This window comes from Pteropus medius, unplaced genomic scaffold, assembly GCF_902729225.1.
Source record: "Pteropus medius unplaced genomic scaffold, Ma_sr-lr_union100, whole genome shotgun sequence".
NCBI lineage: Eukaryota > Metazoa > Chordata > Mammalia > Chiroptera > Pteropodidae > Pteropus > Pteropus medius.
The window spans coordinates 2,920,926-2,948,194 of NW_024351073.1; the positions used below are offsets into that span (position 1 = coordinate 2,920,926).

Genomic DNA, 27,269 nt, shown 5'->3' on the forward strand with positions numbered 1-27,269 from the left:
ACCTTACTTTTTCTGCTACTTTATTTTAGTTCATGTTTCTCCTTGAGGGATGGTCATATCCTTGAGCACGGTTTTTTCCCTTACCTTTTGTCATGGAGCTTCAGAGCCCACTGCCCTCCCAGATTTCTTTCTCAAATATTGACGGTCCCTTTACCAGCATCAGTAGTCTTTTCTGTCTTCCTCTTTGAACTCTTTTATTTGGTCTACATGAAAACCCATTTCTTTTGGTCTCAGTGGTCCTGGGTTTTCTGTGGCTTCCTTCTGCTTCTGTGTCATTCCCTCTCATGATTCTTGTGAAGGTCTCTGGCTCCTTGAAGGTGTAACTATCCATAGCACCCAAACAAGCTTTGGCTGTTTAGTGAGGCTTTTTCCAGTGGTCTCCTACTTGATTACCTTATCTCTTTCGCATCCCCTGTACACCACTGCTAGTATAGCCTTCCTGAAAGACTTCAAGATCCTGCTAAATACTTCTTAGATCCGCACAGTTAACTTGTTGGCTTTGTCCCTCAATGCCTTGGTCATTATTATGGTCTTGCTGCTATTTACTGATACGTAGAACCAGGAATAGCCTATAGCATCCTCATGTGGGTGACTTCCCCCAGCATGGGGGGAGGGGGTGGGGCGGGGAGGGCTGCAGAGAAAACAGAAAGAAAGCTTTACCAAAGCAAACTTTCCATATTCCACCATTGTCTTAGGCTGGACCTACAGCCACACAAAGGAAATTCTTTTACTTCTCTCCGATGCTGCCTACTTATAGGTCCCAGACCAGATGACACTAGAGTGCAGTGGGAACCCAGTTTCCATTTGTATTAGAAAAGATACGGACTTGAAACTGCAAGCTGATAAATAATTTTCTCAAATTTGGCTGATGAATCATTTGGAGTTGCTTATACAAGTGAATACATATATTGTCCTTTTTCAGTGATAAGTTCAAAAGTCTACTTTTAACTCTTGATTATTTTTGATCAAGAAAGAATAGAGCTTTAAAATTAATTGACTAATGAATTATGATATGAAAAATTGTTACTTATTTTACTAAGTTTTATCTTTTGTTTCCTTTTTTAAGCCTTCATTCCAGACACACCAGAGATCTTGAATTTGTCTGCCGATTTCCCAACTTCTACGTTACATCTAAAGTGGAATGATAAGGGTTCTGTTTTTCCACATCACTCGAATGTCATTTGGGAAATTAAAATTCTACATAAAGAGAATGTGGAAGTCATAAAATTAGTAAGTCTGAATAAAACAGATTTTCTTTTCCTGTAACATTAGAGAAACTTTTTACTTTGTAAAAAGATTTTTAAAGTGACATCAGTGAACCTTTGGATTATTAAAGAAGTAGATCAGATATCCTTTCAGGCTTCGTTAAAAACTATATGCCATGACTCACAATCTTTAATCATTAAAATAATGTGTAACCATTATAAGAAGTTTAGGAGATTAAGGGAGGACTAATCCACGATTATGCCACTTGCACACAGTAAACATTATTTTTGTATATTGTCTAGGCATTTTATATGCATGTTTTTACATAAATGAAATAAAAGTGTACATATAATTTAGTTTCATTTTTATCTTTGTCTAATACTATAAACATAAAAATAAATGTTTTGAAATATATTTAGCCATAGTAATTGTTGAAAAATTTTGTATAAATCTGTAAGTTTGAATTTATCTTAATCTAAAATAACATTCTTGTATTTAGTAGTACATGCTTTTTTTCTTATTTTTTAAAAATCTGTTTATGAATGGTTTCCTTTAACCTATCTTAATTTGCTCTTAGTCTAAGGGACAATGAGAAGTAGTAGTGAAAAGTTTTGACAGCTAGTATGTGATAATTCCCCCTTTTACTCTTTTATTCTTTTCTTTCTTAATGGTTTTGAAATATGCTTAGGTATAAATTTAAGAATTAGAAAAAAAAGAATTAGAAAACCATTTCATGATTTTACAATTTATTTGCCATAGATAAGAGTAAAGATAACAAATAGGATTATTCTGTATTTCTTAGTTACTGTCTTACTTTTCCTTTTTGACAACCTCAGTATTATATTCCTAAAATAATACTCCTATTTGCTATTTTCATGTATCTAATGCTTTTGGCATTCCTGACACTGTTGTAAAAGCTCTCTCTCTATGTTAACTCTTTGCATCCTCACAACAGACCCATGAAGGAGGTACTATTAGCATCATCCCCATTTTACAGATGAAATACAGTCACAGGAAGACATTAAGTGGTGGAGCCAAAACTTGAAGCCAGGCTGTTTTGTTCCATAGCCGATGCAACTAATCACTACAGTCTATTTTACATAATAAGCAAATGTACCCTCCTTTTTTTTCACCTATCCAAGTCGAACTCACATTTCAAGACCCAGGCCAAATCCTACCCTTTATTTTAAAGCCCATTCTAATTATCTCAGCCTAAAATGCTCTTTCTTTTCTTGAATTTTAATGGCAGTTCTTGTTTGTCAATCTGATTCGCAGCTAGATTTGATCTAGCTCTGCCATTATTGTCTTAAAATTATTACCTATTGAAAATCATTTTAGCCTTTTATTATGACTTAGCATTTTGTTTCTGAACTACTACTTACTGGCTTAGGGTGACTTCTTGAAACCTTTTCCTCATTTGTAAAGTGGTGCTAATATGTTCTCTAGTTCATGGTATATTTATAAAGCTGTTAAACAACTGTTAGTTGTCATTACTTTGTGGACTATATTTTTTTATTTTTATTTTTTATTTTACTTAGTTTCAGGTATATAGTACATTGGTTAGACATTTATTTTTAAAACTGACTTAGGGATGGTAGGATAAGAGGGATACTCTTTGAAGCGTGAGTGAAATCAAACATGAATGAATGGAAATATTGTTCTAAGATTATATGACTCATTGCCACAAGATGCATAACAAGACAATAAAGGCAAGGTAGTAGTAATTCCTTACTTTTGGGAATATGATCTTTGAAGAAAAATCTTTGTATGGGGAGATGTAGCAAGAGGTAACAAAAATAGAGATAGAACAAATTAATTTTAAAAATTGAAATAATGAGAATAAATGATCCAGGTCCAAAAAATGTGACATTTTTTATTTATAATTTTACATTATTAATATCAGTGTTTAAGTTAGAATTGCTTACAATCAGTCATTTTATGACAGCTTATAATGCTATTGTAATAGTTTAAAGATCAAGAACACTATACATTAGTGTTTTATTTATTATGTGTCATTTTTAACTTGACAGTTTCTGCTCATGGCCTCACCTGTAGCCATGGAAGCTGTGCGTGGCACAGACCAGGATGCGAATGACCCCTGGGAGTTATGCAGCACCCTCCCCTCCTCTCATTTTTCTTTCTCTGTAAACAGCCAATTTCAGTGCAATTTTAGCAATTCTTTTTTAATCTTCATTTTTTCCAAATAGCACGCTAATATTGGTTTTTCTTTCTTGTTTCAATTTTGAGCAATGTTTTATTAACTTTGCACAATGGAAGATGAAAATTAGTCCTCTCTCACCTCCTAGCCCAGGCACACACACTCACATGCTTGTGTGCTTGCTTCCATGCTCCAGCTTGCTTGCTATTACTCTCTCCCTGACCTCTTCCCCCTTACTCCCTCCTTCTCTCCCTTTCTCTCTTACATTTTCTATCTTTTTCCAATATTGTTCTGCTGTAATTATTGGTAGACCATTGGTAGACCAGTAGTCATTGTTCGTATTATGGTGGTAGAAACACTGTTCACAACTGAACCAGGTAGTGTGTACTCTTTCTTGTGTATGTGTGTGTGTATGTGTTATAATTTCTTGTATTGTCTTGTATTTTTAGTTTTATTTAGTCTGCTTCATTAATTCAATCCTAAATTCTCTCCAGGTTGTGTAAATCTACTGTCGAATGTTCAAACATACTAGTGTTTTATCAGTTATATATTTGTGAGTAAATTTCTCTGAGGGCCTTCTGATTTACTGCCCAATCCTTTTCATAGAAGGGCTCACAAAGACATACACAGACACTGACGATATTTGTAAAGCATAGAGTGGGGCGAATAGCTGAGAATTCTTGTGGCAAGAAGTGTTCTCAGGAGTTCCAGTGGTCTCAGCTTCTATCAGCCAACCCTATGTTTGTAGATTAAAACCTAGATACACCCATAACCCATTCAAGACAAACTTCATTGTCTTATGGCGCATTCGTCAGAAAGCTATGGTCCAAGGGGTCTCCATGATCATCCAGGAGATTCCTTTTACCTTTTGATGGATCCTCTTTTTCCTGAATTCCCTGTCTTCCTTTTATGTCTTCATTTTGGGTGAAAGCAGATGTTCTGGTAGTTATTTGCTTTTTATTATAGATATTCTCTGCTCTTTATAATACTACCTTGCAGATGTATTTTATTTTTTTAAATTTAAATTAGTTGCCAACAAAATTTTAAAAAATTTTAAAAGACTGTTGACTTCAAATATTGAAGAGATGCAGAACAATTGGAACTTTCATACATTTCTAGTGGGAATATAAAATGCTACTTGATGAATACATTGTGACATGACATTTCTTAAAATGTCCTTATACTGCATTCACTCATGATTGGTGGTTTAGCTAGGTATAGAATTCTAGATTGGGAAATTTTCTCTAGATTTTTGAAGGCATTATTCAAAAAAGAATTTTTTTTTCTTTTTTTGATCATGGATTTATTTTCATCCGTTGTGCGGACGCTCATTTGGGGAACTTTTCAGTCTGAAAACATGTGATCAGCTTGGGAAATTTTCTTATTTTTGTATCTTTGATTTCCTCATCTCTGTTTTCTCCTTTTTTCCCTTAGAACTTATGTTCTTTAGAAAGTATATCTTCCAGAATGGTCCTCTAATTGTCTTATCATTGTTACTTTTCAAATGCCTGTTGCTATATTTTCTGAGCAATTTTTCCTAAGCTTTATCTTACAATCCTGCTATTGAATTTCTATTAACATATTTTTTTTAATTTACAAGAAAGAGCTGATTTTTGGTCTTTGTTCTTTTTTAAAATGTATCGAATTCTTGTTTCATGAATGCAATATCTTATCTCTAAGAGTATCAGTGATTTAAAAAAATGTTTTTTTCTTTCTGTGTAGTGTGTTTCTTCAAATTGTTTTTTTCTTTGTTTCAATCTTTGAGTTTTTTTATTAGAACTTTTCTCCACTTTCTGGTCATCTTGGTTGCGGTTCATATTTAAGTGAGTAGCTCTTAATAAGAAAAATCTAATTAGAACTTCTTTTTGTGCCTACATGAGACTTGTTGACTGAGGCTCATCATAGGTAATTAGGTTGGACTATCTAGTTATTAAAATTATTTTAGGCAAAATTTTAATATTATTTTAGCTTTTTGTCTTGACCTGTTCATATGCCTCAGAAATGTTTGTTTAGAGTCCTACCTGGTCAATCTGAACTTGGCCATCTCTATTTTGGGAACTGACTAGGGGAAGAGGCAGGAGTCTTGACCCAGTCTTCAGAATACATAGGTTAGTGGTCCCCATTTTTGGTACAGTATTCCCCTTTCTCAACCCTTCTTGAGGTTCTTCAATCCAGAGGTATTCTGTTTTACTTTTCCAGAGCGTGAACCTCCATTCTTCATGCCAAGGTGAAAAAAAGTAGTCCTTCGGTAGCATAGAATGTGGGAGGGGATCTGGGTACCTAACATATCTTTGAACAACTTTCAAGATTGTTTCTGGCTTTCTCATTGGAGGCTTGACCTTCAGCTTTCTCTGGTCTTCTGAGTCAGTTACCATTGTTTTTCTGCTTTCCAGCATCCAGAATTTCACTGGTTCTGTTTCTTCTACTTTTTACCCTTGTGCATTTACATCTTTAAAAAGTTTGGTATACTCTCATTATAGAGTGGGAGAAGGAAATGCCTTTATTTATTGTCTTTAACTGGAAATCCCAAGGTCTCTTTTAGTAAATCTTCAATATTTAATTGAAATCTTGTCTGTTTTTCACAATGGACATTAATATTTTATATTATTATAAGTTGCATGTTTAAAAATAAAATTTAAAATATATAACGCTTATGTAAACATGCAGTCTAAAACAATAATTTAGTTTGTTGAGATGCTTCTCTCTTTGACTAACTCTTGGAAGTATAAACTTATTATTCTCTGTGACAAATGAAGATTATTTAAGGCAATGGTATATTTTTTTGTGAACTGTATTGAATGTTTTGAATATCAGCATCTTGAATAATAATAAAGTAGGGCCTAAAGTTGAAGAAGTAAACATAAATGATTCATGATTATTGTTACTATAACTCTCCTATTATGCCTTATAGAAAACCGAGATAGTTTTACAAAAGGACAAACCTTTAACTTACTTAGCTGGTGTTTTTATACAGTCTGTTGTATTTTTTAATCCTAAAGGAAAGCAGAACATATCACTACTGGGAAATATAATTTTGTTTTCATGTTCATTTTTTAGATGACCTACAACACAACTCTGAATGGTAAAGATACAGTTCATCACTGGAGCTGGACCTCAGACATGCCCTTGGAGTGTGCCACGCACTATGTGGGAATTAGATGCTTCATTGACGATCCTCATTTCTCTGGTCGCAAAGAGTGGAGTGACTGGAGCCCACTGAAGAACATTTCTCGTAAGCTTGTATTTAAAGAATTTTTGTTTCAAGTGAATTAGATTAATCTTGCTTAAGGGTAAGTTTTAGTTTAAGCTTTCAGTTCTCTGAGCTCCATTTAGCAGCACGAGGGTTACCTGGGAATCTTCCAAGTCACCCATCCCAGAACCTTTCGATTCAAAAAGTCTGAGATAGGCTTCAGGAATCTGTATTTTTAAAGAACTTCCTGAGTGACTAGATAAACATCCAAGTTTGAAAATCACTGTGGTACGCATTGAAGAACATTTAAAAATTTTATATTGGTGGTAAAGAGACCAAGTCTATATTTTAAAAAAATGGCTCCCTGTTTCTCTTCCACAGAGCAGAGATATTGCAGAGAATATGAGAATCTGCAAACATGCTGAAAATCACTGGTACATTGAATAAAACTCAAATGCAGGTAGAATGCTGGCAGTATTAGGGCCCAGAAAACTATTGACAATAAAATGAAGCCTTAAAAAGGATGATGATCATTGTAGATTATTCACTTTAGTGACAATATGGAGAAATGAATCAAGAGGAAGAAAGGACTGAAAGCAGGTAGATAAAAAGAATCTAGTTGGAGTTAAGCAAAAAACACTGAAGGCGTAACTAGGACACTTGGGTTTAGACATTATAAAGGGGAAAAGGTGTGAAAGCAATGAAGAGACAGAATTAGAATTAACGACTGTGAATTTGGTAAGGGAGATGTAGAGCCAAAGGTGACTATTAGTTTGGGCAGCTGGGTGACTGGTGGTGCCATTCACTGAGACAGAAAATATATGAACAAATTAGATGGGAAAAATTAATTTCATTTTCATTCTCATTGAGCTTGAGGTACATATGAAGTGTCTGGGTAGCAGTGAAATCAAGTTTGGCATCCAGGTGATTAGTTGGAGCTAGAGGTGCATATTTATGAATCATCAGCATATATGTGATAGGAAAAAAATTTAAATCCTGGAGGTTACCATAATTCAGGAAAAGGGGAATAGAGACCAAAGACCCATCTCTTAGAAGCTTGTATGTCTAAGAGGAGGATGGGAAAAAAAGAGGCCAGGAAAGCAAATAGCAGAGGGTTAAGAGTAGTCCACGAGGGTAAAGTGGTACAGAACCCAAGAGAGACGGGAGTTTCAAGAAAACTTTAGGCAGCGTACCAGATGCTGTGAAGGCAAAGGGGAAGATTACTGAGAAGTGGCCCTTGAATTGAGTGATTAGACCAGCCAGCCACTTTAGTAGAATGGTCAGGGTAGAAACTGGGTAGCAGTCTGTGAAAGAATAAATAGGTAGAAAAGAGAGTAGAGGTAATTACAGAGATTGGATATTTATGAAAACAAAAAACAAAAACAAAGGTGCAGCTTTAACCTACAAAGAGTTAGGATTAAAGAAAAAGTGATTTTTATGATGTGGAGGGCTCAAACATATTTAGGGTGATGGAAAGTAAAAAGTCTGCTCTAAATACATAGAATCATTTCAGAGGAATGGAATTATTTAATGAGTGACTTTTTCTTGGTGTTGATTGTTTGCATGTGGATATGAATCCATTTATTGAACCTTTAAAACTTCTTAGACGTTAACCTGTGGTCTTAGACATTGACCTACAGTCTCTTCTGCTCTCCCACCTCACCCCACCATATGTAAATAAAACCACACGTTTATTTCATTTCTTGTATATGTCTTTCTCCTTTGGAACCTGGGGGACTTATTTTTGGGCCACAGTTATTACAAAGCACCTAACAGTATGTTTTGAATACACCGAGCTATTTTATGGTAAAAGACTTCTGAAGGATTTGTAATTCCTTGTAATTCCTTTTGCTCTTTCTAGGGTCTTCTGATTTGCAGAGTAAGGTTTTTCCTCAAGACAAAGTGATACTCGTGGGCTCAGATATAACGTTTTGTTGTGTGACTCAAGAAAAAGTGATATCAGCACAGATCGGCTATACAAAATGTCCCCTTATTCATCTTGATGGGGAAAGTGTTGCAATCAAGATCTATAATATTTCTGTTTCTGAAAATAGTGGAACAAATGTGGTTTTCACAACAAAAGAAAACATTTTTGGAACAGTTATTTTTGTGGGCTGTAAGTATAAAATATTCTTTAAAAAAAGTTCTGTTTTTATTTGTTTTTATCCTTTCCAAAAGCCTTAATGCTTTTTGGGGACAGGGGTGATTCCATTTCTTTCTTATTTTTTAATTCTTTAATATAAAAGATATATGAAGGCACCAGAATTTTTGCTTGTTTAAAGAGTTCTAAGTTTGTTTCTATATACTTGTATCTATATAACTTGTAGGTTTTGTAATAAGATTTGAAACCTTCAGCAGCTAACTTTTAGTTTAAATTCTTAGTTAACACCTTTGTTGAGTCAAGGGAGGTTAGTACATAATATCTCTTAATCCTACAAATAGGAGTTAATTTGCCACCTAATCACAGCATACCTTTTTTAAAATAAGTACCCTAATTAAAGAAATTGAAATTAGTTTGCACAAAATCTTTCAATAGCATACTGTATGCTTCTCCAACTCTTAAAATAACATATTTGAGAAGAGGATAACCAGATGGCATGTGCAGGAGACTTCCGGTCTCACTGTGTTGTATGTGTAATGTATGCTCCAAAATGCAGGGCCTCTTTATTAACACAGTCACTCCTACCATTTTAAAATGCCGCAGCATTTCCCAAAGTTGTTGTGTGGGACTGTCCACAGATGATTTTGCATCTCGAGTTTTCCTGTCCCCTCCCCTGTGGTTACTATAATGTGGTGCACTGATGGCTTGGCCTCCAGCAGTGTTTCCTGTCCACCCTGCATTCTGGATTAAAGGCTCTGTGTTTGGTCTAAGAGTCTCATGAATAAAATGTGTGAAATGTAGTGAGTGGTTTTTGTGATTTTTTTTGATTGCTTAGTGATTATCTTATTTTTTTTTTTTATGATTTTCAGCTGTGCTTTAGATCAGCCGTTCTCAGTATCTTTTTCACTTCCATAGAAACTTATGATGAATTATGTTCAGTTGCTGATCTACTTCCAAAAGAAAGACCAGGATTAGGTGCACTTCTCAGCTTGATGTCTGTAACCTTACTCTCTTTTTGCCATCTCAGTAATGCATTGTGGAATTCAAGTGAGGGTGAGGCTATGTTCAAATTTAAATTTTAGAAAATTAAATTTTCTTTTCCTAATGGAATTTAGGAAATGACTCGCAACATTCCACAGAAATGATCATGGAGTCTAAGTTGAGAACCAGTGGTAAATGTAATGATACCAAAAAGTGAAATATTCACTTCATAGCACAAAAGCAAAAAATTAAAACTTAAAAGATGAGAACGTACACAGTTTTTATTATTTTGAATAGTGTTCTAATCTTTTATCATACTTATAGAACAGACTCATTTAATTCATAATTTAACTGTCATTTGTAACATTTGGAGGTTGAAATATTGCTCAGTATTTGACAACTCAGGAGCAGCTGTAGAATTCCCATTAGGAGGGAGCCCTTTAGAAATGTACAAGGGCAGTTTATGGTGTGAGTCAGGGATCAAGATTCATTTATTTCCTTTCCCTTATGGATATTCTGTTAACCTGCAATTTATAGAAAAGACCGAAAAGAATTTTAGAATCAGCTTGTCACTTTCCCCTATACGTGCACATACGTAATCAAAACCTGCCAGGATTTTGATTTGGATTACATTAAATCTATCAGTTTAAGAGATCAATATAGGAAAATTTTCATTCTTAGAATATTGATCATCTAAACCATGATGGTATATCCCTCCTATTAGTTAGTTCGGTCTTTAATTTATTTTAGTGATATGAGGTCTTGTATATCTTTTAGTAAATTTACTCCTATGCGTTTGATGTTTGTGCTAATAAAAATGGCTTCTTTCCCTGTTTATTAAAATAAATTTATGATGTAGAAGACAGAAGAATAATTATTTGCCAATATTTTTCAGTGTTCATGCATGTGCTAATTTAGTCATAAGCAAAATAGACCTTTTATAAACATTTTTGTTCAGTAATCTTTCAAATGAGTTATTTTTATTGATAGTGTTATTTTAGCATTAAATGTCGACCTAAATGTTAATCTTTCATTGTACTTAAGATATTTTAAAATTATGCTCTGTAAAATAGGATTAGAGCATGTAAATATTTGTCAAATTTTATGTTTTCTCATTTGAAAATATTTTCATAAAAAATGGCTTTGTTTTTTAAATTGCATTTTTCTGTTTGCTGGTAAATAGAAATGCAATTGACTTATACCCAGCTTTTGCCCAGCTGTAGCTGATTCTTTTGTAAGTTAATTTGTGGGGAAAAAAAATCTATACCTTTCAAATACTGCCCTCTCATATTTTTTCCCTCTGTCTTTGCTTCTATTCTTTCTAACTTTCTCCAGTTATTTGGATTTTAAGTATTTCAACTTAATATATCTGCCAAATACTAAAATAATGAGATTTTTAAATATTCTAAAAACTTTGGTACGTAATTTTGATAAAATGAACGAAAATTTGGCCTTAGATTTAAAACGATTTTCAAAACAAATATGTCAATGTTAGTTTTATTATCCAGTTATTAGACTTTCATATAAATACTCATTACTCTTCCTGGTATTACCTAAAATATCAGTAGAGGACATTTTGCTGAGGAAGATAAATGTAATTTTCTAAGTCTTGGTTGATAAAATAAGAACTTTTAAAAAATTAGTTATTTTTAAATAAAATTATTTTACAGTATTTTCTAACAGGTAGTATTGTTTTTTTTAAAACTTTCCTTCAGTGACAGATAGGTTGGATAAATATGACAGTAGGAAGTATCAGTTTCTATATAAGTTTGGTTAAACATGATTACAGAAATATCAATTTCTATAATCAGTGTCAGACTACAGAATTTTTTCTTATCACTAAAAGTCTCACACACACTAAAAAAACTACTTTTTTCTTTTTCTAGTCCTGTTTGAACAAAGCCACAGAGAATAGTTTCAATAAAGAACAAAAACAACAGAAGAGCAGTAGTCACTTTGAATATGGGAAGATGTAGAATTTTCCTGAGAATTACTTTGTAAATAATAGTCCTTGCTTATTTAAAAACTCTGAAACTCGTGACATAACTTACGTTGATCTTTAATACGATGTAGTACCTCTTTTCAAAACATAATATGTAGATGATAGATAATAATACTTTTGATCTGTATATTTTTCTGACTTAACTTGTTGGACATAACTTCCTTTGAGAGATTTGGTAGACTAAAATAGGATTTAAGGGGAAAAAAATGATACTGTCCTCAGGTTGCTATTGGAGAGTTTTCAAATGAGCTAATAGTCACTTTTCAGCATATTTTAATTTATCATTTCTAATATAATATGAACTCAAAAAAAAACATGCTATAGAAAGAAGGGTAGTTCCTGCATTGTTCAAAAAGTAAAATGTAAACAATAAATTATTTCATTTTTTAAGGAAATTGTACAAAATGTAATTAACATATGAAACATAACATTTTCAGGGAAAATATATGTAACAATAACTACATTCCCCCCCCCCTTTTAGATCCACCTGATATTCCTCAAAAACTGAACTGTGAGACACATGATTTAAAAGAGATTATATGCACTTGGGATCCAGGAAGACCAACAGCATTGGTGGGCCCACGCAATACAAGTTACACTTTATTTGAAAGGTAAAGGTCACCAGGAAAAGAAGTCACACTTAATCAGTGAGGAGTACGTGAGAAGGATGTTTCATGACATAGGGCAGTGCTCTGTCTCATTTATAGTATGAGCAAGATATAAAACCAGATATGCAGTGTAAAATTGGGTATCCTATCAGTACTGCTGTTTGATGCATACAAACTCAATTTGTCTCTTTTTCTAAAAAGCCTAGAAGCCAGACATCTCAAATATGAACAGACTATTTCTTGGTAGTTGGCTTATGGCTGATTATTGTTTTTCTATTTACTGTCTCATGTACATTTTTTCCCTGAGTATAAAATACATCTATAATTAGGAATATAAACACTTTGAAAAGATTACTTGTTTGAAACTTACCCATTCGTTTTTTTTCTGCACTATTTATCTCTTGCCATTTTGATATTATTTCATTATTCCTTATTCCTCTCTTCATTTGCAGTTTTTCAGGAAAATATATTAGATTTAAAAGAGTTGAAGCGCCCACCAATGAAAGCTATCAGTTATTCTTTCAAGTGCTTCCAAATCAAGAAATATATAATTTTACTTTGAACGCTCGCAATCCTCTGGGTCAATCAGAATCAGCAATTTTAGTTAACATGACTGAAAAAGGTAAGCTGCTACATAAATCAATGTCTTAAAAATAACTTTAGAAGTGGTGAAATGTCTTGAGACTAATGAAAAGTACTTATGGGGATTACTTTTTACTAATTATTTTTTTATAATTACTTAACATTAACTTTATATATTTTATTTTTAAATCTATAAAATGTATAATTTCGAGTTTTACCATTTTACTGAATTCAAATAAAATTTTGAATTAGTCATTTACATAGAAACTGTCAGTGGCTTTACCTAATAGTTTTTGATTTCTGAAAAATTTTTTGCCAAATTTTTAAAGACATTGTATTTTGAAATAATTGTAGACTCATTAGTGGTTGCAAAAATAATAAATTAGAGCTCTGTGACCCCTTCACCTGGCTTTCCCAGGTGGTCATGTTTATGTAACCATAGCACAGTGTCCAGACCAGGCAGTTGGCCCTGGTACAACGCTGTGAACCGCACTACTGAGCTGGACTCGTGACCTCGCTCAGTTTTCACTGGTTTTTGTATACATTCAGTTTGTGTGTGTGTGTGTGTGTGTGTGTGTGTGTGTGTGTGTGTGTGTGTGTGTGTGTGTGTATCTTGCTGATGCGTGAGTGTGTGTGTGCGATGCTGTGCATGTAGTTTTGTGGTGGATTCATGTACAGATTCATAGAACCAACACAAGATACAGAACTGTTCTGCCACCACAAAGGAACTACTTCATGCTGCCCCTTTAGCAAACTGCCCCCCGCACACACACACACACATCCCTGTCCCCAGGCAACAACGAATCCGTTCTCCATCTCTATTTTGCCATTTTGAGAGTGTTATATAAATGGAATCATACCAGTTGTATAACCTTTGAAGTTGGCATTTTTTACTAAGGGTAATGTCCATGAGGTCTATTCAAATGTATCAATAAATAGTTCCTTTTGATTTGCTGATATTTTCTTAATTTTTACCAATCCTATTAAAATATATATAGCTCAGAAATAAAATATCCTCCATCTTTTTGGCATTCATTCCTATGGTCCTTCCATGTGTATCAACTCCATGCCAGGCTCTACAATACCGGAGCACTGGCACAGAGGCCTTCTCTTAGAGACTCAGTCACGAGAGAAAGGGCTTAAACCAGATGCACTCTCATGCAGCTTGGCAAGTGATTAGTAGATGATCCTGTTGCCTTGTTTGTAAATATAAGTCATTTTTACTTCTTCCCATCATCTTTGTTATTTTCTGATTTTCCTAAGGACAAAATGGCTACATTTTGTACTTGCATGGTAGTGTTTGTATGTTTTTGTCTGCCTTCAGCATTTTAGTTTTATTTACTGCATGATTCTTTCCCACCATTCAAAATGATGTATGCATTATCACCAATATAATGTGCACTTTGCTTCGCTGTACCTTTGTGCTTCCCAGGTACCTTTGTGCTTCCCAGGTCCCCAACCCGAAATGCTTTTCTGTATTTGTTTTGCCAGCTTTAGTCTGATTCTTCCTTCAAAGCTCATCTTAAAGTCCCATCTTTGCTTACCATGCTTACATCTAAATTCCTATGGCAGTTAATATGTGTACCACACATTTAGAACTTAACATATACACTCTCATTAATTTTCTTTCTTTTTGTTTGTCATTCTCCAAGTAAAGTAGGGGTTTCTTAAAGGTAGAGACTATGATCTGACTACCTTTTAGTATTCCTGACATCAACTGAGAAATATTGAATGTGGTTGGTTCTTTAAAAAATGTTTTTTGTGTATTCCACAAATACTGAGTTAAATATTGTTGATCAGCACTAACAATACCTCTCTTGTTTTTTATTTTCTTTTATTCTCATTTGTCATATTAGAAAACAGCTTTTAAAGTAATTAATTTTAAAAAATTATATTTACAGTTTATCCCCATACTCCTACTTCAGTCAGAGTGAAGGATGTTAATTCAACAGCTGTTACACTTTCCTGGCATTTACCAGGCAGCTTTGCAAAGATTAAACTGTTGTGTCAAATTGAAATTAACAAAGCTAATTCGATACAAGAGTTGGTGAGTAAGATTCTTCCGTAAATTTCTTTAGAGATGCTTTTGGATAAAATACTTAGTTTTCAAAAACAATTAAGAAACTCAATATGCATAAACTCTGACTATTTATTATAGAGATTTACTAAGAACCAAGATATTATATATAATAACAGCATTATATTTAGCACTTAAAAACAATTATAGTAGTGGATATTATAGAACCCAAGTTTGACTTTTACCACTCAGATTGTTTGCAGGTCTCGTATAGTACCTGGCATGTGGCTGGTACTCAATAAGTTGTGAATGATTGAGTAGTTTTTGCTGTAACCTGTAGCATTAGATAATGGACTAATTGGCACCAGAGAGAAGATGTGATTTTTAAAACTGCTAAGTGCATCAACAGGAGCAAGTTATAATTGGTCATTATAAGTTAAAACATGACTTTTTAATACATTTTAAATACTTAGGTTGACTTTTATACTGCACTATCTTGTAATTTGTGGTAAGTCCAAAATAAATGATATTGTATTTAAATATTCGTTTTGAAAACTTACTGATGATTTCTAGAAAATCAGTCACGCTACAAAATTTAACCCCAAAAGCTCCTTTGTAATAAGAATTGGGAGCTCAGAGGCTTTCCTTGAAGTATGCAGATCCTCAAATTTGTTTTGAATTGCTTCATTTTATTTAGTTTAAATATTTGTTGAATATTTTACATGTTTAGCACCATACTAGAGGTACAAAGTACCATATAAAAAAAGATGTATAAGATGATACCTGCCTCCAGTAAGCTTTCAGATATCATCTGAATAATATATGTAATCCTCAAGGTCATCTTAGGTTACTAAAATATATTAAGGTTTATTGCATCACCATTAACCATTGACCTATTATCAAAATTATATCCTCCTTTCTACATAATTTAATTGACCATTATTTGGATTAAAATGGTGTATGTGTATACGTGTACTCATACACACATGACATTTCATGTACATATATGTGCACATATTTATTTGTTTTCTAATAGCGGAATGTCACAATCAAAGGAGTAGAAAATTCAAGTTATCTTGTTGCTGTGGACAAGTTAAATCCATATACTATGTATACCTTTCGGATTCGTTGTTCTAGTGAAACTTTCTGGAAATGGAGTAAATGGAGCAATGAAAAACAGTATTTAACCACAGAAGCCAGTAAGTTAACTAAATGATTTATGGCTAATTATTACTATGGATCTTGAAATTCTACAAACGTTTGTTTAAAAAAAACATCACCAAAGTGACTAAACATAGGAGAATGCTTGAATTGTGTAATCGTAAAATATCTGCCAATATAATAACATACAGACATTTTAAATGACGGTTTTAAAGTTTTGTGATACTACGGAGAAACGCTTGGCCTGTGCTGTGGAGAAGGACGAGGCCCCTCTGTCTGCAGTGTGATTGCAGCTGCGTTAGGATGGTGCACAGGAAACCAAACAACACCGCGACGAGATTATGGGGCGGTTTTTCTCAAAGAGAATTTCCACCATCTGTTTTGCCTTTTTATTAGAAACAATCATTACTAAAAAGAATTTATTGCAATTTTTATTTCCGACCTAAGCTTGAGAAAGGAGTGGAGCTGAAAGGTCTAGAACTTTAGTTTCTGCAGTACACTTAAATCAAAATAGGTATAAAATCAGGTAGCTGGTTTTCAGAGTATGATAATTTCCAAAGACAGAATGAGATTCTATCCTAAGTTTATCATGTCATTGTTAAAACAAACAGCAACAATAACAGAAACTTAGAAATAGATGTGATTTTCAGTAATCATTTATCAAAAGGTAACAAAGCCTTTATTTGCACTATATAATATAGGGAATACAAAACTTCTAAAAAATTTAACAAACAGTAAAACAATTACAGATGTTAATCCGGATTTTGTCTCTCCATATAAAGACTAGAGAGAGGAGTGGAGCTTTGCAATATGTGTAAGAATTATTTGAATCATCAGAAATGAAGCCTATGCATGAGTCCAGAGGAAAACTATCAATTATCTATTGCTACATGACAAATTACCTCCAAATCTGTGCCGTAAAACAGCAAATATTTATCATCTCACAGAGTCAATGGGTCAGAAATTCAGGAGCAGTTTAGCTGTGTAGCTCTGGCTTAGAGTCTGTCCTGAGGCTATAGCTGGATGTGGGTGGGGGCTGCAGGCTTGATTAAGGCTAGAGGATTTGCTTTTAGGATGTTTTACTCATGTGGGTATGGGCAGGAGGCCTCAGTTCCTGACCATGTGGGCTTCTCCATGGGGCTGCTGGCGTGCCCTCATAACATGGCAGCCAGCTCCTCCTAGTAATGATCGAAGAGAGAACAAGGCATCCTCCACGATATCTATAATGACCTAGCCTCAGATGGGACATACTATCATGCCTGCCATACCCTGTTGGTCATACAAGCCCACCCTGATAAGTGTGAGAGGGGACCACTCAAGGGCATGAACATCAGGCGTCACCAATATCACTGATCATTTTGGAGACTGGCTACCACAGGTACTTTTGCCGTCAGTCATTCAGCTGTTGTTGCCAAAAGGAAACAAATATTTTGTTTATACTTTATTAAGATGAAGGCTTTAATTCACTTAACAGATCAGAGCTAGAAACAAAGCTTTGAGTAGCATATAAATGGGATCAGTCCGGGAGAGTGTGCAGGGTGGAAAGAGGCCAAGGATGGAACCCTACGTGATGGCAGCATATGATAGGAAATAGGAAACTTATTCAGTCCCTACTGTGTATCAGGAGTTGTTCTGGTCACCAAGGATATAAGAGTGAATGCTGGGTGGCACAGAGAAAAATAAAACCTAGAAAGAGGGCTGGGGAATGAAGGATGGGTGATGGAGAGGGGAGTTGCAGGTTTAAATAGGGTAGCTGGAGGAGACCTCACTAAGATACTTGAGCTCAGGTATAAAGGAGGTTAGGAAGCAAACCACATGGTTCATTCAGGAGAAGAGAGTTCTAGGCAGAGGAAGAGAGGGCACCGTAAGTACAGAAAGCCCGGGGCAGGTGTCCTCTGCATGTCTGAGGAACAGCCAGGAAGCCAGTGCATGGTGAGAACCAATTTCTGTAAGGGGAGATGGCAGGACGGGAGACAGAAGCACCCTCGGACCCATCACTTACAGCCTTGAGGGTGATTTTAACCCATTTTAAGGGGCCTTGTGTTTTGCAGACGTTGAGAGCTTTTCCTTATTTAATTTTCTAAGTGGAAACCACTGAACTTTTTCTTGTTTTTATTGGGAATTCCAAAAACCTAGAAAAAAAAGTCAAGCACCACCATCCCAATTGTTAACGTTATAAACTGACATAGTATTCATCTTAAATACTAACTTTTGAATCTCTTTCCTAGCTCCTTCAAAGGGACCAGATACTTGGAGAGAGTGGAGTTCTGATGGAAAAAACTTAATAATATATTGGAAGGTAAATATCTAATTTTTCCTTGAGTACTTATTTAATTTTATTATGCTAAACTATCTAACTAACTTACATATGGTGCTTGGGTTGTCAAAGAGGCGGGATTTCCAAGACTGGCTCAGCAGTATTGCTGAGAATGTAACCTGGCTCCTCAAACCCCCAGATTCCTCATCACTGTTGATGCATCACGGTCATTTCAGTGAGGATGTTCTCAGGTCTGAGCATTCTGTCATTTGATTTTCTGAGGCTTATAAAGACCTAAGAATTTCATGAATTCTCTACCTCTCCCTTTAGTCAGAAATACATCCAGAAGCTGAAGTTAGAATCCTGAGTGTTTACTTTCCATTTTGTCTTCGATGAACAGGAAACCAGCTTTTTATATATTTTGCGTGTAATTTATTTCCCTTAAATAAATTTTATTATAAATTATAGTTTTTGTAAAATTTTAGATAAAATATGAATTGCAGTGTTCTACTGGTTTCCCCCTAGTGGAGCAAACATTTTATTTTTGTTGCTGTATTTTTATCTCATTTATGAACATTAAAAACACAGTTGTTTTCTACATCAGATTTCATAAGAGCAGTCGTTATCAGATTCCTTTAGTGAATATTGTTATTAAAAGTAAAATAATGTTATTTTTACAAAACTTTGACCTCAGTACAGTTTTGAGTACGGCGAAGTCTGTGCAAGTTCCACATAAGCAGCTCTGCGGGAGGCGATTTGTGTGTGGCGGGCGTGTCCCCTCTTGCCCTTGGCCAGAAGCTCCCCTGTGGCCACTCTGCGTTGTCTCTCAGGTTCACGGCAATATAGTAACCAGTAGACAAGTTCTTTCAGTGGACAGAAAGTGTAGCATGTTGTTCACACTAGAATATTTAACTGAGGATTAAAAATACTGAAGTGATTGAGTCTAACTTCAGTGACGAGGTTAATTGTTCTTCCCTATTTGAGTTGTTTTTGACACGTTGAGTTTTTTAAGCACGTGTCATTGGGATGTGTGAGCAGAATCCAGGAGACAGTGGTTTGATGTCAGGCTCTGGAGCTCGGGGGAGATAGCGGAGCTAGAGACAAAGCTTTGAGTAGCATATAAATGGGATCGAGGTGGAAAGAGGCCAAGGATGGAACCCTAGGTGATGGCAGCATATGAAGGACCAACAAAGGAGGAGAATCCAACGGAGGAGAAGGCAATGTCAGAGGGGTCGGAAGACCAGAAGAAAATAATACAGATTTTCTGTAATGAGCCATGTACTACTTTAAAATGAGAAAACAGTAAATGTTTGAAAAAATGCTATGATGCTATACTTCTTTGTTTTGTTCATTTCTAGGTAGAGCAGTGCTTCTCAAAACTATTTTTGGTTTGCTTCTGAAAAAAGTGAGGCTAAACATTGTTTTGTCTTTACTTGTTATATTTTTTATTTCTGTGTACGCTTAATGCCTATAGCACATATCATTTTTCATCAATATCACTTTCCTGGTTTATCCAGGTCTCAGTGGACTTTACATGGTTTGTTAACAACTTCACCTTTTCTAATATTACCTCATTATGGTTAGTGTAGTGTCCAGTTTAGACTTGATGGCTTTCCCTTATCAAATAGTCACTTTTACAGGTTTTTATAACAGAATTTATCTTTCTGTGTTTCATAGCCTTTACCCATTAATGAAGCTAATGGAAAAATACTCTTCTATAATGTATCATGTTCATCAGACGAGAAAACGCAGTCTCTTTCGGAGATCCCTGATCCTCAACACAAGGCAGAAATAGAGCTTGATAAAAATGACTACATTATCAGTGTGGTGGCACAAAATTCTGTTGGCTCATCGCCACCTTCTAAAATAGCTAGTATGGAAATTCCAAATGGTGAGTAATTAAGATAATGTAATATATAAGAACAGGAAATTAAAGTGAAACATTTTGAACGTGTCACTTGCTCTCATATACAACAGCTTCCTTCTCTTATCCTCCTCCTCTGCTGGTATATAAGGAGGAAGACAGATGAACGTCACCTGCTCACTGAAAAACAGCAGTCATTAGTCTTGACTTGAAGCATCTATGCTGATGGATAAGATAATTACTGTACCCAATTACTTTAACACATAATGTTGGAGAGTTATGGTTTTGAATATTACTCTTAGGAAGAAATGTTTTAACAGTTTATTCAGATACAGTTTTCATATATCTCCCAAGACCATGAGAGATGATGCTTATGTCAGGCTATTTTCAAACTGTCAAGGGTGGGGGGCGGAAATCCTCATTTTAAATGGCAGCTTTGTTGATAAGACTTTCTTTATTAATAGGATTCCTTTATTGATAAGTAATTTTTCTTAAAGTCTAAATTAGACCTTCAATATAGACTTTAAAAATCGTGGTATAATTTTAAAATTACTTAGTGACTTTGTTTAAATTTTGTGGATTACCAGTAACTAGTCCGTTCCTCCTTAGCTACCTTGACAGCTTCTTGAGTCGTGAGTTTTAAATGACCACTTCTACCTCTTCTTCCTGTTGACTCCTCTTCTGAGTTATTCCCTGACTCCCCACCCCTTTGCTGTCCTGTCCCAGTATGAGGCGCCTTTCTTTGACCACCCACTTCTAGAGGAAAACAGGTTGGTCCAATTAGGGTCCTCTAAGTATCTTTTCAATTCTTGCTTGAGGCACTGAGTGTCTTATCACTTGTTACTGCACCTCAGAGATGCAGAACACTGACCAGAGCCCAGATAGAAGTGGACACACCAGAAAGGGTGGAGGCAAAAGAATAAAAGAGAGAGATGTGTAAACAACCCATAAGCAGATAACCTACAGATTTAGATATTTCATTGCTGTCAATGATGGGCAACAGCTATGTTATCTTTTCATTCAAGAATTATATTTTTACCTTTTCCACGTGTCCGTCAAAAGACTAATTCACAGCACTCACAGTGGTCCAGTCACCAGCTGTCAGTTGCTGAAGCCCCAGAGCAAGTCATGGCTCCTTGAGGGATTCCCAAGGGGGAAGCCTCGCGGCCTCAGCAGGGTTTTGCTGTGGATTTTTAATCACGTTGACCAAAAAGCTGTTATGTCCAAAGTCTTCTGTATTTTAAGCCAAATTGTTGTGTTCAGTAATAGTTGCTTTATGAGTGCAAATTTTAAAAAGTCTTTCTATGGCTTTTTGCTAAACCCTTAAACATACATCAGTTATAGAAATTACAGCCATCCCTCAGTATCCACGGGAGATTGGCTCCAGGACCCCTGAGGAGGCTCAAGTCCCTTACTGAAAATGACGTCAAACGATGCATACAGGTGGCCCTCTGCATCTGGATTCCCAGCCACATATCTAAAATACTGTTTTTGTGGTTGGTCGAATCAGTGGATGCAAAACCTGCAAACACAAAGGGCCAGCTATACTTCTCTTTCCTGTTACTGTGGAAAAAATTGCCCTCTTCCTTTTGGCCATGCCGTCCTAACCATGCTAATTCCTCTCCCCCAACCTGGGGCCTCCCTTCTCTTCCCACCAGCCTCTTCCCACCAGCCACCTCACCCCTCCTTCCTCCCCAGACCTTGTTTAGGCTTTTTCCTCTCTGTGCCACACTGGCCAACCTACCCCACAACTTTTCATCCCAAAGCATTTCAGCAGATTCCTCCCCTCCCTGCTCTGTCTCCAGAATCCCTTCAGCCCATGTGTTGGGGTCAGTTCATCCACCCTTCACAGCGTGTGTTGCGCTCCTTCTCTGCGCACTTTGTGCCGGGCTGGGGTTGCAGGCACAGCCCCGTCTGCTCTCACAGAGCTTATATCCACGGCGGTGATGAGTGGAGGGGGTCAGACCATCCATTCATGCTCCTCACCAGCCTCCAGCCTGCTTTGCCCCTTGCTGTGCCTGCCACGTCCCCTATGGTGCCCTTATTCCTTCTGCCCCATCCTTCCCTGCCCTTGATCTTCTGGTCCCTGCCTTGACCACACTGTTACCACCTGATCCTAGGTACTTTTTTATTACTTTGTTTCAGCTGCTAAGTTAATCTATATATACAGGTAATTGCTGTAGTTAACAAAAATATCAGCGATACTAATAAACTTTACTAAAGGTTTATCTAGTTTGAGCACTATTTAAAATTTCTGTACAGTGAAGTAATTTTTATAACTCTTGCCCATTTTCATGAAATTTGACTTATATTGTTATTTTTAACTATAGTAAAATATTCTTTTCTCTTGTTGAAGATGATCTCAAAATAGAGCAGGCTGTTGGGATGGGAAATGGGATTCTCCTCACTTGGAATTACGATCCCAACATGACTTGTGACTATGTGATTAAATGGTGTAATTCATCTCAGTCTGAGCCCTGCCTTATGGACTGGAAAAAAGTCCCTTCAAACAGCACCGAAACCGTAATAGAATCTGGTAAGTGCCTCTCAGAGTTCTTCAAAAATATTTTTAAAAAGAGCAATTCATGGCATGACTGGCTACAGTGAAGTGACTGTTCTCCCTTAAGAATGGGCTGGGTTTGGACTGGTTTAACTTTTCTGGAAGGTGGTTTGTGGCTGAATGTATGTGAAAGGATTCATAGCCTTTGATCCAGTAATTACTTGTCTAGGAATTTATTCTAAGAAATAATCAGAGAACAACACAGATTTACATCTAAAAGTGTTCATCACAGCATCGTTTATAATCATAAAAATTGAAAACCATCAAAATAGCTAATAGGAAAATGAGTCAATTATCGTATATTGATAAAATGCAATGTTAAGTAGCACTAAACCCTGTGTTGAAGATTTAACAACATGGGGAAATGTTCATGAAAAGAAGACGACAAAACCCAGGAGAGTGACCTCACTCAGGTCCTTTTGCCGTTCTTTGCCCAGGGGCCCGGGTTACTGAGGTTAGGGAGAGACCGAGAACAGGACCTGCACACATTACCGCTTTGCCTGCTGTTCGTTGGTCAAGGGGGCATCGGTGTGGCGGGGACACAGCACGGGCAGTGGCCAGTTCCCAGTGCCAGATGCTGACAAGCCCTGAGCCTCTTCGCCAGGCTGCCCTTGATATGGTGCAGCCTAAGTTCAGGCACAGGGCCACTTGCCACCGTACAGCCCAAACCAGCCTGTTCGTGGGAATTACTGCCCTCTTTCTGCTGTCACTGTTCCTTCTGAGCAGCTGATGTGGGTATCGTGTCTCTACTCGTGGGAATTCTGGAGCGTGCAGCCTGTGGGTAGTGATGTCCTGTCCCTCTCATGGCGCCCCCTCACACGTTAGTGAAGTTCAGGAGAGCAAGCAGCTGCTGACTGTTCTCTTCCAGAGAACAAGTTCTACTTGTTTCCTTTTTTTTGTTTTTTGTTTTTTGCTGTCAAATGGTAAAGATGAGTCTCGTTCATTAGATTACTACGTGGGTTATTTTCTAGTTCTACTTGGAATACAGCCAAACTCCTTCCCATGCATAACTGGCCAGGGCAGAATGGCTCCCTTCGTCCTTTCTCCCAGCGTACCGCACTTGTCAGCGTGCCTGGCTGCACCCCACCCTCACCTCCCCTAGCTTTTCCCCAACGTGAAGCCGCCTGAGCCTTACCCCTATCTAGTGTACTCTGCATACTTTCTAACCCATCTTCTGTTCTTTCTCACCTGGGCTTTGAGGATGGTCAGGACAGACCGGGGCAGGTGGAGTCAGGGGCGAGGCGTCTCCTTAGATACAGAATCTGGCTTGTAAGTTTAAGCTGACACCTGGAGGTCAAGAAGAACTTTATATGCCAAGGCAGATGAGCAAAGTCTACAGCCATTCAGAGAAGTAGGTAACTTGGCCAAGGTGACAATATTAATGTGTGCTAGCACCAGGATTCAAATTCAGAGCAATTCAAAGCTTCAGAAGGCTGGGAATTTTGTCTTTTGTTTTCTGCCAATAGAACAAAGTGTGGCCATAGTTGGCACTCCTACTCCTTCCTCATCCAGTGATCTACTCTTTTAACTTTCCTCTCTCCTTTATGACCTCAAAACACATTCCTTATGCTCTAACCCATTCAGGCTCTTTTTAGGCATCAGAACCCTGTAGAATATTAATATACGTAATTGACACATAAAACTAGGTGCAGATTTCCTAACGTACATGCAGTATAAAGTCATAATCTCAAGTGTTCCTGTCTCCAAAGAAAAAAGTTCAAAATGATATCAGAGGTTGATCACCTCACTTTCGAGCCTGTAGATCACTGATGTTCTAATTGCCCTTCAGGGCCCTGTTCAGATATCACTTCTTGGTGGCTTTTCCCTCCTTGAGGTGCCACTACCTATGGTAGGTCCCTCCAGTCTAACACCCTGTGTTATAGTTACCCCTGCTTGTCTATCATCCCACCTCTCTGCCAACTTCGTTATGACCACCTCTGTGTTCCCAACATTTCGCACGTGGCCTTGTACTGAGGAGGCATTTCAAGGGGGCTTTTCGAATTGAAGTTACAGTGCTTCTCTTGTGTGTCTCGTGAAGTTTACTCAGGGCACTAAATGGTAATTCTTTAAAGAGGAACAGTCTCTAAGGCCCAGTTGTTTTAACACTGAAGCATCAGAATAGAGTGGAAATTTTAGTATCTGCTTCTTGGAGCAAGGGGAGAGCAGTGATTGCTTTCCAACCTAGAACCAACACTAGTTAGGGAAAGGCTTTTCAGAAACATGATGTAGACTGAGGATAGATTAGTAAACTGAGCCTAGACCAAATCTGGGAAGAAGTCATCATTGCTTGATTTTAAAGAACAAAATCAAAATCTCGATCACCATTTTTTTTTCTCTTCAAAGTGTTATCATGTTATAAAGCTAAACTTTTTATTATAATAGAAGCTAATTTGTTTAACTTTTAGTCAGTTTTCACTCTGAATATTTACCGGTTTAGAAAATATGGATGAATTTTTTATAATAAAATATCTGTTTAAAATTAGCTTTGGAAATTTCAGAGTAAGTTATCATAAATTTGATATTTCTAAAAAGATATAGTAATGTGTACTTATGAAAGTTTACTGATTGTCTTCATCCTATAGATCAATTTCGACCAGGTGTAAGATATAATTTTTTCCTGTATGGGTGCAGAAATCAAGGCTATCAATTATTACGTTCTGTAATTGGATATATAGAAGAATTGGGTAAGTTAAATGGGTAAGTTTTCTTAGAGTTCAAGGTAACATGAGAAATTATAAATTGACAAGTAGACTCTAAAAATAGATTAAATTGGGCTCTTCAAGGAAGGAAAAATAATTTGTATGATAAATTTAAAATTATGATTACTTATTCTTCATTGGTTGAATATTTATATTTCACAATTTAATTGTTGTCATCGGAAAATTAAATCAATTTAGATTTCAAAAATATTTAATTTGCATTTATGCAAATTTAAACAACTATTGACTTATTCCAGACTATCAATAAATAGTCTGGAAATGTAAATGAAGTCTATTTGAGTAGCCACTTAAAGATTTTGCATAGGTAGTTTCTCAAGATGTGTGTTATGTCCAGAAGTTGTACTAAGTTCTGCCTTTGTGTGTCTAATTATTAGCTTCACAGCAAAAGTGTTTGTGATAATATCTGTGAAAGTTTTTGATTTAATAGAGAATAAAGTTTTTCCAAGCTTTTCCAGGCTAGAAATTTCATTAAACATTAATGTCTTGCTCTCTGTTAGGAAACTCTCCTTTAGCTATTAACTTTTTTTCCTTTTACAGCTCCAATAGTTGCACCAAATTTTACTGTTGAGGATACATCTGCAGACTCGATATTAGTAAAATGGGAAGATATTCCTGTGGAAGAGCTTAGAGGCTTTTTAAGAGGATATTTATTTTACTTTGAAAAAGGAGAGAGAGACACATCTAAGATGAAGGGTTTGGAATCAAGTAAGTAAATTACTAGAGTGAGCATAGTGCTTCTTAGAAGTTCTTCATTAATTGCAAAAAAAAGAGAGAAAAACGCTGCTGATTACTTTAATATTAGTTTCCAAAACTGTCTGAAAAATGGGGAAATGAAAATGCAGTCATTTTACGAATATGAGAATTTTAAATATATGCTAATGATATGTAGTGTTTCAGAAATCATTTAAATCATTTATTCTGAGGCCGTTGGTTATAAGCCCCATGATCCATAACATAGCATCTTATGAAGGTTACTTTTTAAAACAAGTCTTCCTGTACTTATAATAATGGAGTAAAAAAACTCAGGAACCCAAAGAATGGTTTTGGAGCCTCCTTTTTAGCCATGGCCTCCATGAGAAACTTAATTGACTTGGTTGGGGATGAGTATATCCATTAGATCTTAAAAAGTCAATCAGTCCTTGACAACTGGTAAGTGTATGTCCAAAGAATTTAGAGAATTCTCAAGTTTACAAATACAGAAATGTTTATGCAGACTTCTGGCTTTTCCCTAAATTACATTTCTGTCTGAGTCAGATGTTTCTTATTCATAGCCACATAACATAAGCGTATCATCCTTTCAGTCTGAGAGCTTTCATTCCACTTAATGACCTCTCCTTGGAAAGAAACCACTTTAATTATTTGATGCTAGTCTGACAAGTAGAGAGCGGCATTGCTGCATGGAGATGCTGATCAGGCATTAGCTAAGTCTCCTGCATTAATGCATGCCTCCCCCAGATCATGAAGTTCTGCATTTCTTGAACCTTCAGAGTTGCCTGTAGAGGAGGGAAACCCTAAAAGTCAAATTTTACAAACATCTAGAGTCTAGTGTATTTTTCCTCAAATGCTCAGAAATTTTACACTTGAACCAATTAAAATTCTAACATTTAGACATCCAGTTAGACATGGTGGATTGATCACTAAAATTAGAGTAAAACAGAAAAAAAAAAAACTCAACAATGCATAAAGCCACAAAGACAACTAGAGAGGCAAGAGTACCTCAAAATAGGGGATTTAGACATTTTGAGTCTGTTGGAAGTGAGGCGAGTGACCTAGAGGAGTGGAAGATGGTGAAATCTAGGGGGACAGTCAGTCATCGGTGAGAAGTAATTTGATTCATTCTGCAGGGCCAGGATCGGAGGCAA

The 27,269-nt window shown here is 36.1% G+C and overlaps 1 protein-coding gene across 3 annotated transcripts in view; it reads left to right on the plus strand.

Moving 5' to 3' along the window:
* LIFR (LIF receptor subunit alpha) overlaps positions 1-27,269 on the plus strand; it is a 70,171-nt gene that overhangs the window by 29,515 nt on the left and 13,387 nt on the right. For all 3 annotated transcript variants that reach the window (XM_039842624.1, XM_039842623.1, XM_039842622.1), the window contains 12 exons: positions 1,067-1,230; positions 6,422-6,596; positions 8,416-8,670; positions 12,120-12,249; positions 12,699-12,868; positions 14,730-14,875; positions 15,882-16,044; positions 18,235-18,305; positions 19,941-20,154; positions 22,484-22,663; positions 25,270-25,371; positions 25,945-26,112. In XM_039842624.1, the coding sequence (XP_039698558.1) occupies positions 1,067-1,230; positions 6,422-6,596; positions 8,416-8,670; positions 12,120-12,249; positions 12,699-12,868; positions 14,730-14,875; positions 15,882-16,044; positions 18,235-18,305; positions 19,941-20,154; positions 22,484-22,663; positions 25,270-25,371; positions 25,945-26,112 (1,938 nt within the window). The remainder of the gene's footprint in view (positions 1-1,066; positions 1,231-6,421; positions 6,597-8,415; positions 8,671-12,119; positions 12,250-12,698; positions 12,869-14,729; positions 14,876-15,881; positions 16,045-18,234; positions 18,306-19,940; positions 20,155-22,483; positions 22,664-25,269; positions 25,372-25,944; positions 26,113-27,269) is intronic.